A 16898-nucleotide genomic window follows, 5' to 3' on the forward strand; every position below is an offset into this window, starting at 1 on the left:
AATTGTACAGAGATTCTGAATTTGTGCACTGAAGTGGCTGTATGTGGAGTTGGCACACTGGTGTTCAGCTCTTAAAAGTTTCTCGTTTCTTGCTTTCTGTTCTTTCTGCAAAGAAAGTCTAAGCATAAACTCTAGGTCAAAGGCCTCAACTCTTACTGTGCTACTATTGCCTTTGAAAACATCTTGTTTTGCAAAAGCTGCCGATATCTAATGCTATAGCTTCTGTTGTCATCTCCTTGTCACCTCCTCGCCCTGGGGCCAAAACGAGTCTGTACCTGGGATGACCTGAGTGGTAGATGCCTGTGTTGCACTCAGGCCACCTCTGCTCTGACCTTGTTCACTGTCCTTCCTGGGAGTGAACATCCTCCTTGGTCCTCAGGTGGATGGATCCCATAGACATGCCCAGGCGATCCTGAATTCTTTTTTAAAATTTGTTTTTCTTAAGATAAAATTGACATATGACATATAATATTGTGTAAGTTTAAGGTGTACAGTTGGTTTCATACATTTATGTACTGTGATATGATTGCTATCAGCATTTGTGAGCACCTCCATCTTGCTGCTTAGTTGATTTTTTGTCATACAATTCACGTCATATAATTTTTTTTTCTTTGTGATGGGAACAATTAAGATTTAGTCTCTTAGCAGCTTTGAAGTTTGTAATATAGTATTGCTGTCTGCAACCACTGTGCTGTGCCTTAGATCAAGTCTGGAATTTTTTTTTTATTGGAATATAATTGATTTACAATGTTTGGTTAGTTTCTGGTGTACAGCATAGTGATTTAGTTGTGTGTATATATATATATATCTATATATTCTTTTTCAAATCTTTTTTATTTTAGATTATTGTAAGCTATTGAATATAGTTCTTTGTGCTATACAGTAGGACCTTGTTTATCTATTTCATATATAGTAGTTTGTATCTTCTAATACCAAATTCCTAATTTATTCCTCCCCCTCTTTTCCCCTTTTGTAACCATAAATTTGTTTTCTATGTCTGTGAGTATCTTTCTGTTTTATAAATAAGTTCATTTGTGTCATTTTTAAAGATTCCACATATAAGTGATATATGATATTTGTCCTTTTCTGTCTCACTTTCTTCACTTAGTATCATAGTCTCTAGGTCTATCTGTGTTGCTGCAAACGGCATCCATTCTTTTTTATGACTGAGTAGTATTCCATTATATATGTATATATATTTATCACAAATTCTTTATCCATTCATCTGTCAATGGACATTTAGTTTGTTTCCATGTCTTGGCTATTATAAATAGTGCTTCTAGAAACATTGGGGTGCATGTATCTTTTCAAAGTAAAGTTTCCTCCAGATACATGCCCGGGAGTGGGGTTGCTTGATCATATGGTAAGTCTGTTTTTTGTTTTTTAAGGAATCTCCTTACTGTTTTCCATAGTGAGCCTCAAATTCTAAGGTGAAGAAACCTAAGCTTAAGTCAGGAGCTTCTGCTGCATGACCACGCTTGAGAACCTCATAGAATCATTACAAAATCATGCTACTTTTTAAAGGCATGAATGAAGTTGAAACTATATCCTGAAAAAGAGGACTCTCAGGCTGATGGATACTCAGGGATGGCAGAGATACATATGTGGATTGAGTTTTAGATTTACTTCAGGCTTTCCTTGTGTTTTTAATGAGATTCCTCAAAGTCCTGAGGGTGATGCCAAGAATGTTTATTGCTGAGAAATTATAATTTTACTTTTTTATTATTTCTATTGTCATTGCTCAGTTACTTCTGATTTTCTCTCCTTATTATTTTGTTAAATAAAATTTCAGCTTCCTCTCATCTTATTTCTAGTTCTTGTGAGTCAGGTGGCTGCAATTGGCTAGACTTTTTTTTTTTTTAACCTCTTCATTCTGTTTGGAATGAAATTTACAAACATCTGGTGGCTGTGACATGGAGAAGCCTCTCTGTTTATGTCATTGTATGCTCTGTCTCTCCTTGAGCCACTGCTTGAAAACCAACAGATGGAGACTCTCCAGTGGAACATGAGAGAGATACTTAACTTTGAGGAAGTTTTCGATATGAACTATGTGACCGAACTTCACAGCCATCTGATTTCCAATTTAGTAATTACTGGAATAATGAGATGAGTTACTCTGCAGATGGCATTGAAGTTTCTTGACATATGTGCCCTTGTCATCTGTAGCAGATGATACATGTAATGCTTGTTCTTCACTATAGCATTTGTATATATGAGATGCAAAATGACTTTAAGCTTCCCTGCCAAAGACTCTAATTTTGTTTAGACTCAAACGCAGCAGCATCAAACCCTCTTTGGCTTTTACCCATAGAACTGTTGGCTTGCTGTGTTCAGTGTTACATGTTGATGGTACGGCTGTGCTGACAATTCTCATAATCTACAGTATTTAAACTTTATTTTTAATTCTAAATATTGGATAATAAAATTACAGGATGTCTAAACATGAAGAAAATCACTTTCAAACTAAATATAAGAAAACTATTATAATATTTCTTGTGTTTCTTTCCAGTCTTTATTAAAGTGATGTGCTTGGAATTTAAACATTTTTTTGAGATGAAATTCAAATGCATTTCAAATGATAAAGTTCATTTCCATAAAATTCACACCCTCTTAAAGTGTACAATTCTGTGGTTTCTGGTATGTTCAGAAAGTTGCACAAGCATCGTCACCATCGAATTCCAAAATAATTTCATTACCTCAAAAAGCAAACCCATACCCATTTGCAGTCACTCCTTATTTCTCCCTCTCCCCAGTCCCTGGGAAGAATTAATATACTATCTGTCTCTGTGGATTTGCCTAGTCGGGATATTTCATATAAATGAAATCACACAATATGTGGCTTTTTGTGGCTGATTTTTTCACTTAACATAATGTTTTTAAGATTCATCCATATTGTAGCATGTGTCAGTACTTCATTTTTTTTGTTGTGGAATAATATTCCATTGTGTGGTTATATCACATTTTGTTTATCCATTTAGCAGTTGATGGACATTTAGGCTCTTTCCACTTTTGGGCTATTATGAATAACGTTATGAACATTCATGCTCACATTTTTGTGGGAATGTATATTTTCAATTCTCTTGGATATATGCCTAGAAGTGAAATTGCTGGGTTATGTTTGTAATTTTGAACCATTTTTAAAGAGTATAATTTGGGTGCAACCCTGGTTAAGCAATTCTTATAAGTTTGGGGTCACTGCCAACTTAGCCATTTCTATGATACTCTATTCATGCAGAAAGTGTATAAGCTAAACTACAGTTTAGCACTTGCCTAGCAGCGTCTCATGCATCTCTTCAGACTTCCAACCAAGTACCCACAAATACACAGAAAAAGATGAAATTGGAATTGATAGATTCTGAGAGAAACATGAGGTATGATGGAGCAACCAAACTTGCCAAACTAAGCTTTCTGTCTCATTTAGCTAAATTTGCACTTGTTCGTAGTGTTCTCCACCATCCAACTCAAAAGACTGTCTTCTCTCACTGCCTGCCACTGACTCAGAGATTCAGACTTTAGAGTAGTGAGTGTGGTGTAGTAGTTAACAGCACACTTTCACCTGTTTTGTTGAGTGAAAAGTGTAGGCTGTGTTTAAGAAGATTGGTCAGAATGCAGGGAAAAAAAAAAAAAAGAAAACCCTGAAAGTTGGTAACTAAAGAAACAGTAATCCAGTTTAAGATAGAAACAAGAACATTGGCACAGAAGAAATTACCAAAGACATAATTGAAGAAAACTCTCCTAAGCTTTAAAAAAGCCATGTGTATGTTGAAAAGTCTGGGTTCCAGGAAAAATCAACAAAAATACCCACAAAAAGACACATTCTGATAACATTTTTATAATAAAAAAAAAAGATTCCGGAAGCATTCAGACCAAAAAATACCATTGCCCATATGATAACAAAAAGTGAGACTGCATCATCCCACTCATTTATGAAACACTAAAGATGAAGAGGTAATGGAGTGATATCTCCAGTTTGAAGGAGAAGAAAATGTCAGTAACTACCTAGGAATTTTATGCCCACCCATAGTTATGTCACTGCTACAAAAATTATTACTAACAAAAATATTTTAATCTCCAAAAAGCCAGAGTTATTTTGGAAAACATAAGGTCTTCCTACCCCCATACCCATTTTTTATTGCATCTTTGGAGATTATATGGAATCTCTTTATATTGTCTTCAACCTGGAATCTGTGAACATTTTTGTATTAAGTGCATTAATATTAGCATATGAAATAGTATCTCAGTGATGGTAAAAATAGTTAAGAAAAAATTGTAAGAGAAAAGTGGTAGGTGGTGAGATTTAGCATGATCATTAAAAAAAATTTTCTAGTATTTTCAAAATACTCTACTAAATGCATGAATTACTTATTTTTTCTTTGAATCTCTAAAAAATAATAGAAGATTTTTTATCTAATAAAACTATTTTATAAGCCAATAAAGGTAAAATCAATACAATTTACTTGCCCAACAGTTGAAATGACTAGAAGTACACAAAGTCTTTACAGTTATTGTCTTCATCTTTTTATATAATTTGCCAACTTTATGTTATAAGCTTCACATTGCTTTATAATGGAAAAATATAGCTTATTCAAAAATACTTAGTTTCATTAATGAATGGCAGTATTAAGTGCAAATGTTTCTGCCTATGAAAGATAGATGAACCTTTTTTTCCCTAAGCCCAGATCTTACCTAAATCATACCCTGTGTTTTTAATGGTATTGACCCACTTGAGGTGTATCTTTTCTTTCCAGAAGTTTTCATTTATCAACATGTTGTAACACAGAAGAGTCCAACATTTATTCCAGCATCAGTATGTATTGAGTGGCTACCCTACACTAGCTGCTGAGAGTACAGGGGGTAAGTGAGGCATAGTCTCTGTTCTTATGTAGTTGAAAATTTAACATTTGAAAAATGTTGAAAATGCTATTGAGGGCTTGGTGGGTGGAATACACAGTAGACATATCCAGCCTGGATGGGAACAAGTGGAACAAGAAAGGCTGTCAGAGGAAATACAGTATCAGAGTTAGACAGTAGAGGGGTGACCAGTTGTCCCATGGACTTGAAATAGCCTATTCAAAGGTCTGGAGATGAGCTATGTTTGGGGAACCAGAAATAGATAAATACACTGGTAACAAAGAGTTTGATGCTAGGGAGTGATGAGTGATAGAGGCTGGAATGGGTAGCTGGGTCATGAAAGGCCTTATACACCAAGTTAAGGAATTCAAGTTTTGTCCTATGGGTAATGGGAAGCCGTTAGAGGGTAAATTAGTTTCCTAGAGTTACTGTGACAAATTACCACACACTTGATGGCTGGAAAAAACAAATTTATTCTGTCACAGTTTTGGATGCTAGAAGTCCAAAATCAAGGTGGCAGGCAGGGTTGGTTCCTCTGGAATCTCCGAGGGAGTATCTGTTCCACGGCTCTCTCCCAGCCCCTGGTGGTGCTTGGCAACCCTTGGCATTCCTCAGCTGGTGGCTTCATAACTCCAGTCTCTGCCCCTGTCTTCATATGGTTTTTTTTTTCCTCGCTATATCTTTTTCTTTTCAGTGTCTTTTAGGGGCACTTATTCATTGAATTAAGGGCCCACTCTAATCCAGGATAATTTTCTCTCAAGACCCTACCTTAATTACATTGCAAAGACCTTTATTTTTAACAAGGTCACATTCTGAGATTCAGGATGGAGGTCTTTTTGGGGGGCCACAATTCAACCCACTGCAGAGGGTTTTAGGAGGGCAGCTGAACAAATCAGACTTACATTTCAGAAGGATTGCTCTGGCTACTGTGTGGAGAAAAGGTTTGAGGATAAGGCTGGGCCCCTGGAGATCAGTAGAAATCTGAGTAAAGGATGCTAGAGGCTTTGGAATTAAGAAAGTGGAGGTGAACATAGGATACTCTGCAGATAGTTGGTTTGTGAAGGTGAAAAGAGAGGGCTATGGTTGAAGAGAGCATATGGTGGTGAGGAGGGGCTTTTAAAGGATGGAACATACGTAGTGCATTTTTAATACGGGTGGGAATGATACTGTATCTACTAAGGGAAGTATTTGAAAATACAGGAATCAAGGTGGGGAGGTAGAGGTAATTGTTTTGATGAAAGGGAGGGAAATGGGGTCTGGAGCACAGCCTGTGCACAAAGCAGTACATCCATCTCATATCTGACTGCTCCTGGGTACCTTAAAAGCTCCATGAATTTGATAATGGTGATGTTGAGGAAGACGGTTACTCCTGTTTGAGAACTCCCTATGTGCCAGGTGCCACACTGGTTATTTTCCATGTGTTGCCTCATTTAATCTTTAATGTAGCTGTATTTTTTATCTCTTTTTACTGCTTAGGAAACTGAAGAGCAGAGAGGTTAAATAATTTGCCCAAGGCCACACAGATAATAAGAGGTAGAGTGTGATTTCCTTCCAGGCAGTGTGACTGCTGAACTCATGCCAGTAAACACGGCTACCTGTCCGGCTTCTGAAGGGAGACGGAATAACCGACGTGTGCATACTTTTGTTCCATGATATGTGTTGGCTTTGATAAGCAGGCGCTATTATCATTTTGCAGATTACAAAGCTGTTATCTTGCCTGTATTTTTTGTTTTGTTTGTTCTTTCACTCGCTTGCTACTAGATGGATTCAGTGAGGCAGTACCATTTATTTTCTTTATCTTTTCACGGGATTGGGGCTGGTTTGAGTCATCCTTTCTCTGTTTGTCTGGATGATAGGAAGAGGTGACTATTATCCCTTCGTATTAGTAATCCACATATTGAACCTGCCCAAGGACTAAAGCTGCTCTTAGGAGATTCATTTTCATAAGCATTTGCATAGACCCAACTGCCTTGAATAACTCTTACTGAGACCCGCTCTGAGACTGATTCCTTTATACAACTTGATTTCTGAATTTCTTTCTTTCTTTTTTTGTTTTATTGAAGTATAGTCAATTTACAATGTTGTATTAATTTCTGGTGTATAGCATAGTGATTCATTTATACATACATTATATTCATATTTCTTTTCATATTATTTTTCATTATAGGCCATTACAAGGGAATGGATATAGTTCCTTGTGCTATGCAATGGGACCTTACTGTTTATCTATTTGATATACAGTAGTTAGTATCTACAAATCCTGAACTCCCAATTTATCCCTTCCCACCCCCTTTCCCCCTAGTTACCATAAATTTGTTTTCTATATCTGTAAGTTTCTGTTTTGTAAATAAGTTCATTTGTGTCTTTGTTTTGAGATGCCACACATAAGTAATATCATATGGTATTTATCTTTCTCTTTCTTACTTACTTCACTTAGTATGATGATCTCCAGGTCCATCCATGTTGCTTCACGTGGCATTATTTTATTCATTTTTATGGCTGGGGAGTATTCCATTGTATAGGCAGTTAGGTTGTTTCCATGTCTTGGCTAGTGTGTATAGTGCTGCTGTGAACATTGGGGTGCATGTATCTTTTTGAATTAGAGTTTCCTCTGGATATATGCCCAGTAGTAGGATTGCTGGATTTCTTAATTGAGTGTTGTCTTGGCTCAGATGTCATTTCCTTAAAGGAATTGTCCCTCAACCCAGAACTAGCTCTGACCTCTCTGTTACGTGTACCTACAGTTGAGCTCTGTGATTGGGACTCTTTAAAGCATACTGGGTAGCACTTAACCAGAGTCATTTGAAGCCCATTTTTTTTTTTTTGATGAGGAAGAAGTAGAGAAAGATGGAATTTCATCTTCTAAAATTCTAAAATATTAGCTGTCAAAATATAATTCTAATTTATTATACACTTGGCATGGATTAAGAATTTTCTTGTCACTACTGATCATCATCATCATCATATTGCATAGTTGAGTTTGCAAAACTGTATCCAGGAAAACGACTTTCCTTCATTTGCTAATGTTGATAGATGTTTATGTCTGAAAGTTCATCCCAAGTGATTATTTTTTAAGCTTTAGGCAGCTGTATTTTTAAAAGACTTGCTTTGATAATACTGGTTAACCATTTTCGGCTCAACCTATCTGACTAATATCTCTCTAACAGCTAGCATGCTTGAAGTTGAATACTAGGGGCTGAGGATAGGGGCAAAGGGAGTTACATCCAGACAGAAGAAATCACACATGCAAAGAGCTGGAGGTTTGTCCTTTAGGAACTAGCCCAGCAGGGTGTACCTAGCAATAGTCCTCTTCCTTTCCCCTGTACACAGTTCTGGGGATGCCACCAAGCCAGGACTTGTAGAGTATCTGCCACTCAAAATAATAAGTGTAAAGATTCCAAATAACTTTGATCAGTTGTTAGAACTAAAAGTTGATTCACTTGGTAATGTTTTTTCCTTTGTGTTCTTTTGCCAGTCCCTCCTGAAGCCATCAGCTTCTTGTCTGCAGTCGGGGTCCTTATTGTCCTTCTGGTTGTCCTCTTCCTCTTCATCAATAAGAAGCTGTGTTTGGAAACCCCAGGAGGCCTTTCATGCCTGGAGCAACGAGGGAAAAGAAAGCACTCTAAAGACAAGACCCGGATTCCTGAAGGGCTGGGTAAGCAGTGCACTACACAGTCTCCCGAGCTTGGCATCTTGCTGTTGTCCGGGTCAGGAAGAGGGTGTCACCGTTTCCAGGTTGGGCCCCATTAAGAAATCACACCTGAGCTGCTTAGCAGCCACTGTGGTGGATGTGATGAATGGACATGACTGAAGAATGCATTAGCTTTAGGAAAGTCATGCTTTCTTTAGGGTCCGAAGAGCAGATGGGAAAAGGCTGACCACTGCTTCCTGTCTTCTTAGCTTCTTAGCTTTTTAGATGTCTGTGTTGAGTTTCTTCCTGAATAATGCTTAAAGAAAAAAACGGATTTTGATTGACAAGAGCCTTGATGTGTTTAGTCTCACATGTTGAAACAGAGTTGGCATTTCCCTTCAGTTAGCTGTTTCTGAGATTTTTCAGGGCTCGGGGCCTCTCCCCACCTCATATGGCAACAGTCACTTTTCCAAGGGAGGTTTTTACTCTTTAAGTTCACTGACTCTCGTACATCGTTTACTAACTTCCTTCAATTTGATGGGGAAAAATAACACATTGAAAGAAAAATTGGCTTCTTGCTCTTAAAGAACGTATTCTATTTTCAATTGTGGAAGTATAGAACTTTGTGGTACAGGATGTTATCACAGGGTGATGATTACCATCACATGGAAGATGGACATTTAAAGGCAGGCTCTTTTCTCACAGGTAACAACTTTGCTTTTTTAAAATCAGTCTGATTCTCACCCTCTTCTCCCATGTCCCATGTGGGGCATGACAGAACTGGTGGAGAGACAGTCTTACATTACTTTTTGAGCCGAGGCAAGACCTGGAGAAGAACACCCCTGAGCCATTCCACCTCCTGGGCATAGTCTAGGTGAGCCAGCCAGAACCACAAAGAATATTTGGTTTATTCGTATGGCACCATATGTAGCCATGATTTAACTTTTTTGCTTTGATATAAGAAAAGGCATATTTTGGAAATACATGTGTATTAATTAACTATTGCTTTTACAAATTACCCCAAAACTTAAGTTCTTAAAAATGACAAATATTTATCTCACAGTTTCCAAATTCATGAATATGGGATTAGCTTAGTTGGGTGGTTATAGCTCAGGGTTTTTCATGAGGTTGCAATTCAGATGTCAGCTGTGGTCATCTGAAGGCTTGACTGGGGCTGACAGACTCACTTCCATGAGGGCAGAAAGTTTTAGTTCCTATGTGAACCCTCCACAGAGGTGCTTGAGTGTATTTATGGCTTGGCAGCTGGCTTCCCCCAGAGCGAGCAAGCCAAGAGAAGAGAGCGAGAGGAAGCCACAGTTGCTTTTATGACCTAGTCTGGGGAAGTCACACACTGTCACTTCTGCCACTTTCTGGTCATTTACTCAGTACAGCCTGTGCTCAAGGAAAGGGGAATTAGGCTTCACTTTTTGAAGGGAACAGTATCAAAGAGTGTCAGAGTATATGAATGTATAGGAAAGAATAATGGAAGGGGTGTGTGTAAACTGCAGAGCTGGCGGTGGATCTGGCAATTCTCCTGTGGCAGGGGCCTTATTTTTTGAACTCCATTTGGGACATCTGGCTCATGTTCTGAAAACAGAGTGGAATATTTAAAATAGAATTTGTTATGTGAAATCTGGTACTTACAAATGGTTTAGCCACTCGTGTCTCAGCTGGGACATAGGTAAGCGGGGCGAATAGACTTATGCTTGGTCCTGGGGTGATAAGGAGGTGGGGTTCATAGTGACTCTACTTTTATCCTTTCAGCAGCTGACTGTCACTAGTTGTGTGATGGAGGGAAATTACGGAGCCATTGTGAATGTGTTTCCTTATCTGTATATTGGGGTTATCAAAACATCCCTTGCAGGGTTGATCTAGCGTAAATGACTAATTTTGTAAAGATACCAGCATGGTACCTATGGTAAAAGTCCTCATAGAACTTCAACCGTAGCTGTGTATTATTAACAAAATTCTAGTCACCATAATGGCTTCTAGGAATGACATCACACACGAACACATTGTGTTCATTACTTAAATTGGAAGATTAAAGCGGGTGATTTCTCCTTTTTAAGCTATAATGGCTACAAAGAGCTAAGGTTAGAGCCATTTAAGATATTTTCTCTTGTCTTGTTTGACATGTTATCGGAGTAATTTGGAGACAATTATGAATTATACTTGCAAATAAATTGAGGTTTGAAGAGAATGTTGGAACAATAACAATAAAGCAGGAACCAGAAGCTGTTAGCTCGAGAAACACTGAAATCCGTGTCTCCAACTCAGAGTGGGGTCACGAGAAGGGAGCTTTAAGAATAGTTTAATCAGGAGAATCTACAAATTACAATGTCGAAGAAGCCAACACCTTCATTTTGACATTTCTCCTTTCAAGGTTTAATTATCATTGATCGAGAGTCTTTGAAAAATGTGCTTCTATCTGAGATTTTATCTAACTTTTGATGTTTGCCTTAATTATCCTCCTCAGAGCACTGATTTCTCGGTGAAGATGGGATGTTCTTCACTTATTTTGACAAATGTAAAGAAGGCAGGCAGGCAGGCAGCCTGGTGTGATGGAGAAAAGTGCAGTGCAGGCAGCCGGAGCTGGGTTTTGCCACTAATTGGCTCTGATATTTTGGGAAGCTCACCTCACCTCTCTGGGTCTCAAGTCCTCATCTGCGAATTGATGAGTCTGGATGAGGTTTCTCCCAGTTGCTGTTGTGCCATCCTAGTTGGTCCTTAGGGTTACTATAGCAATTTCTTCTCCAGGTCTCAGTCTATGAATGGAAAAGTTCTCATAAAAATGATTTAAAAAGCACCTAGACCATCCTACTCTTAGATTGAACCCATTTTAAATCGTCATTTTTATAGATCAAAAAACCAGCTGAACATCAGCGTCCCAATCATTATAATCTAATATATGTGAGGCTCTGAAGAACAGAATAGTTCTTTTCATTTGGGTGGTAATATCAGAGAGGCAGGAGTGACAATTTGTTTTTCTGAACCGGCTGTGCAGAATAACTTATCTCACAAAAATACCTTGCCTTTTAGGCTATATATTTTTTCAAAGTTCAGAAAGTTTACATATATCATGTTATTTGGCTTTAAGTAAGGGGAGAAAGGAACAGAAACTATTTCTTCCCAATAATACAAGCAATAATAATAATTAGGTAATGATAATTGGTGGTTATCATTTATTGAGCATTTACTATTGCCATATACCTGCTAGGTGTGTTACATGGATTTATTTGACTTCTTTATGCAAATTTCTTGTGGTGTTTGTTGGTAGTGATTGCTTTGAGGGAAGGGTGCATATGGCTTGCAATAAGGAAGCCATTGTTCAGCTTTGAGATTAAAAAAATGAATAAAAATAGAAACCCCATGGTGAGATAATGGTTTTAAAAGAAGCTTAGCTTTAAAGAGAGAGAGAAGAATTCTATTTTTCTGCTTTTTTTCCCCTCAAAAATCTTGCTTTCTGTATCAAAGGCCACATTTAGAAGTTGGAGCACAGAGCTTCATTTTCAGAGACAGTGTAGAAAGGACAGAGGATATGACACAATGGTGGTCCCTCCCAGGCAGAGAGGGAAGAAGGAAGGCTTTCCACCACTGGAGAGGGCAGCCCATGGCCTGGAAGGATGACAGGGAAAGAGATCTTGAGGCCTGGAGAGTTGCCTGGACCCTGAGAAGGGGGCGGATGTGGGGCAGGGTCACAGTGGTTGTGATGCAGAGATCAGAGCCCAGCATGGCCTGAGGAGAAGGCAGAAAGCAGAGTACTGTGTGCATCCCACTCGGAAGGGTGGCAGGGGACTGCCCCACACCTGTCCCGTGTGGGCCTAGCGTGGCAGCAAGGGTAGCGCATACTGGCGGGAATCGGAGAGAGAACTGGAAAAGACACCTCCTGCAGTTCCTCAGGCCAGCAGTTCATGTCACACAGGGGTTTAGAAGTTCTTGCACGGCCCCATGGGGAGAAGAAGACAGGGGAGTAAGAGCCACTGTGCTCCTGCCAGGAGCTGTTGCACCTTGCGGTGGGGTGGGCCTGTATCGGAGGCTGGAGAGTAAACCACTTGAGGCCTGAGGGAACCAGGGCTGGCCTCATGGGCATGCAGGCTGTGCAGCTGCACAAGTCCCATGCCTGGAAGGGATCCTGCTCTTAGTTCAGTGCTCTGCTGATGCCTTCTTGAAATTCTGAATGATTTTCGAACCAAGGGCCCTCTATTTTCTTTTTGCCCTGGGGCTTCAAATTACGCACTTGTCTTGCCTGGAAGATCACCGGGAGGTACTGCAGGTGTGGCCACTTCCTGGGGGATGCTATGGGGGCAGAGTCTGATTCGTCTGGAGGTCAGGGGAGCCAGCAGGGCGGAAGAGCCGTAGTGGTAAAGAAGCTCACATCTGTGCCCCGTGCTCCCTGGTGAGCAGGAGCATGGGGTGGTAGTGGAAATCCTCCAGACTGAGGATTTATCCCAAATGAAACTGACTGAATGACTTTGAAGGGGCAAGTTGAAGTTTAGTTTCTCAACACTGCGCATGGTGGTGGCAGGGTTGGGAGGTAATGGAGAGAGACAGAGCATGGTGGCAGCTCTTGTATCTTTAGGAAAAGCTGGTGCTCAGCTAGTGCTCAGCAAGTGCTCAGCAGTAAGGCTGTGCCAGCTGGAGCTTGGGAGTAAGGTGGTTAAAATGTGACAATCTCTTCCTACCTGGTACGTTAAAAGGCCCAGCTGCTGGGCTCCTCCTCAGGACCACCCCCACCTCTTCACTTACAACTGCATGGTGGCTTCTGGTCCAGCAGGGGCTCCAGCCTGCCCCAGTTCCCTCTGCTTGGGCTATGATGACTGCTGTGGTCAGGTATTTTTTATTTCAGTTCTGCTTTTAGATCAGAATATGTCCAAGGACAGCTTTCCTGTTACACAGTTTACTAAGGGGGTACCATTATCAGCTCCATTTTATAGATGAGGCAACTAAGGCTTCGAGAGATGAAATTTTTTCCAGGCTCTTAAGTGGCAGAGCTGGGACTTATTTCCCAAACAGCCTGATGTCAGAAGCCAGGTCTTCATTGCACTATTTTTCTGCATAACTAATTGTCCTAACTCAAGCCACTGTTTCATGCTTTTGAACTTCTGGGGAGGGAGAATGTAGGGGAGGAGTGTTCGGAGGATGGTTTGGTTTCCTGCGGCTGCCATGCAAATCACCACAAACTTGGTGTCTTAAAACAACATAAACTGATTTTCTGCACAGTTCCAGAGACCAGAAGTCTGAAATCAAGGTGTTGGCAGATCCCTCTCTCCCCCAGCTTCGTGTGGCTGCCAATCATCCTTGGCATCCTTTGGCTTGTGGCTGCATCACTCCAATCCCTGCCTCCATCCTCACATTGCTACGTTCTGTGTGTGTCTGTCGACTCCGTGCCCCTTGTCACTGGATTTAGGTCTCACCCTGATAATCCAGGAAGATCTTCTTATCTCAAGATCCTTAACTTCATCACGTCTGCAAATACCCTTCCAACATTCCCAGGTTCCAGGGATTAGGACATCAGCATATCTTTTGGGGGGCCACCATTCAGCCCATTATAGAGGGAGAGGAGGTGGAAATGTCACTTGAGAGTTGTTATGAATTAAATATCTTTAGAAGGTTGAAATCTTCTACCCACCCCCCACCATCCCCTCATTGTGCTTTTTTCGTTCTGAAATAGTGGGATGAATGGAATAGCCCCTCTTTACTTCTTGTGTCACCCTTCAGGAATGACTTTGAAGGGGCAAGTTGAAGTTTAGTTTCTTAACACCCATCTTGAAGGGTGGTACCTTCACTACATACTTCACTTCAAGTATGTACCCCACTTGTTAATAGTCTAAATTGAAAATTGTCTTCTCTTCTGATCTTAATTTGCATAGACATGCATTTCTGTAAGTATGTGTTATATCAGGTTGAACTCTACAAAGTTAACTGTCTTTGTAGGTGGGGTTGAGTTTTGTCGGTTCAAGATAATACATGAGATGAAAAACTGAGGAGCTGTGAGAGTTTGAACATCCGGACAAGCTTTGATATATTTCATTGTGGTGTCTAGTGACTTGTTTCGGTGACTTGATTAAGACACAGATAATGGCGAATACCCTTAATGAACCTGTCCAAGTATAACTGATTGAACCCTGTTTTATGGGTACAAATTCCAAAGAACCCAGCTGAGAAGTTACTGGTTTGAGAATATTCATTTGTTCATGCAGTATTATTCATTAGGAATTTATGTTACGCTGCACAGTGTGCTAAGTCCTGGAAATAAAGTGGTGAAAAAGAGAGATGTAGCTTCTACTCTGGTGGAAATTCCGTTTTTTGGATAATGACAAAGAAACGAACAAAATGAAAAGTAAAGAGGCAAATAAAATAGTTATAGATTGTTATAAATGCTATAAGGGTAAAAATAAAGACTAATTGACAGGCTGGAGAGATTTACTTTAGTTGGAGTTGAACACATCTTGCTCATTGCTGGGTAGAGAGAGAGAGAAAGATACACAAATGCAGTATACTTGTTCTGTTTTTCTGGAGAACTCTCACTAATACAACTCCCAATGGCTAGTACAGACTTTTAGTTGTCCTACCTGTCTATTTATGTGTGTGTGTGTATATACATATATATGTATATATTTATTTATATTTCTCTCTCTCATGTAAAATGTAAGGAATTAGTTTAAGTCTTTTAGAAATTATCTTGTTATATTATGGAGACTGGCAAGTCCAAAATATGCAGGTCTGGCCTATAGGCTACATAACCAGGAGAAAGCTAATGCTGCAGTTGAAGCTTGAAGATCACTTGCTGGCAGAATTCCTTCTTGCTCAGGGGAGGTCAGTCTTTGTTAAGGTCATCAACTGATTGGATTCGGCCCACCCACATTATGGAAGAAAATCTGCTTTACCCAAAGTCCCCTATTTTAAGTGTTAATCTCATCCACAAAAAGCACCCTCAGAAATATCCAGAGTAACATTTGAGCAAACACCTGGACACTGAGGAGCAACCAAGTTGATACATAAAATTAGCCATCACGGGAGCTTACTTAACATCTCTGTTTGTGTTCTTGTTTCCTTCAGTGTGTTATGGTAAGGAGGCTGGGGAGAGATCGTCATTATCAAAAAAAAAAAACAAAACCCAAAAAAACCCCTATTTTTATTATGGAAATTTTCAAACATACAGGAAAGTAGAGAGAGAATGGTATAATGAACCCCACATGTCCATCACCCAGCTTCACCAATTATTAACAAAGACAATTTATTTCTCAATTATACTCTATTGTCTCCATCTCCTTGTTTTCCTTGCTCAAGAGGGAATAGATCTGTCCCTTCAAATTTTCCATCCTTTACTATTTTGTCTTGTGACTTAGATGATGGGTCATTGTCCCCTGCTCAAGATTGTGACCCATTACATGAACATGTTCCACAGCTAGCTGATTGCTGGGGTTGGGAGACAATCTGATGCAAGGCTGAGAAGATCTGAAAGTCCTTTGACAGCTCTGAGCACATTTACAGTGGGAATATGAGCAGTTCTGTTTCCTGAGCTATTTACATAAGGGTGCATAGTGAATTACCTTAGAAACAGATTCTTCTGGTGGCATTTGAGCTTCTTCTGTGATGCTAGGATATTAATAAAAAAACAAATCTGAAGATCTCGGTGAGTACGAATTGCTTTGGAAATGCTTAACATTTAAGTCTGAGAACTCCCTAAATCCACATCACTATTTCAAAAACTGCAGAGAATTTCCTTCATGATTTTTCACCTTACCGGTGACTCTATAACATATGGGTGTATCTATATCTATATAACTATACCTGACATATATAGATATATGTCCCAAGTCAGCGTTTGGCAGAAACTCTGAGCCTTTTTGTTTCTGGACAAGCCAAAGCATGGAATTTCATGACTGAGTTCTGGTAGAGCTCAGTAGACCTTGGTGGTCCATGTAGAAGCACCCGCTGGATGTTGACTGCTTGGTGGATTGAAATCCTTTCTCTGCTCCTTCAGCCTGGGTCCCCACGATGATCTGAGGGGGCCTTCAACACACATCCTTTTGCTGGAGATAATGAAACTATTTCACCACCTTTATGGGCAGTTTTGAGGGATTTTGATGTATTGGAGATGGACGTGTCACTTTCATTTATAGACGAGGAAACTGTATGTTGGCATCATTAACAACATGTTCACTCTGTGATATCTTCCAGAAATACATTGTCTGGAGGATACCGTGGGCGGCGTGAGTTACAGTTCTCACAGGATGCTGGGTTTTTGTGCTTCTCTTGTCAGCAATGCTCATTATACTTTAAGAAGACACATGATTTAAATTAAAAAAAATCAGTTGATGAGTGCATAGCAGGGAAAAAGGATTATTGTTTGTGTAGAGTAGTTGGGAGCACAGGTCACTGTTTCTGCATTGAAGTGGGTGTCCGTGAGTAT

The 16898-nt window shown here is 39.7% G+C and overlaps 1 protein-coding gene across 1 annotated transcript in view; it reads left to right on the forward strand.

Moving 5' to 3' along the window:
* Positions 1–16898, forward strand: part of SYT16 (synaptotagmin 16) — a 217838-nt gene that overhangs the window by 90618 nt on the left and 110322 nt on the right. Inside the window, exon 2 of the mRNA XM_072963177.1 lies at positions 8327–8506. Within this exon, the coding sequence (XP_072819278.1) occupies positions 8327–8506 (180 nt within the window). The remainder of the gene's footprint in view (positions 1–8326; positions 8507–16898) is intronic.

The sequence above is a fragment of the Vicugna pacos genome, chromosome 6 (assembly GCF_048564905.1).
Source record: "Vicugna pacos chromosome 6, VicPac4, whole genome shotgun sequence".
Classification (NCBI taxonomy): Eukaryota; Metazoa; Chordata; class Mammalia; order Artiodactyla; family Camelidae; genus Vicugna; species Vicugna pacos.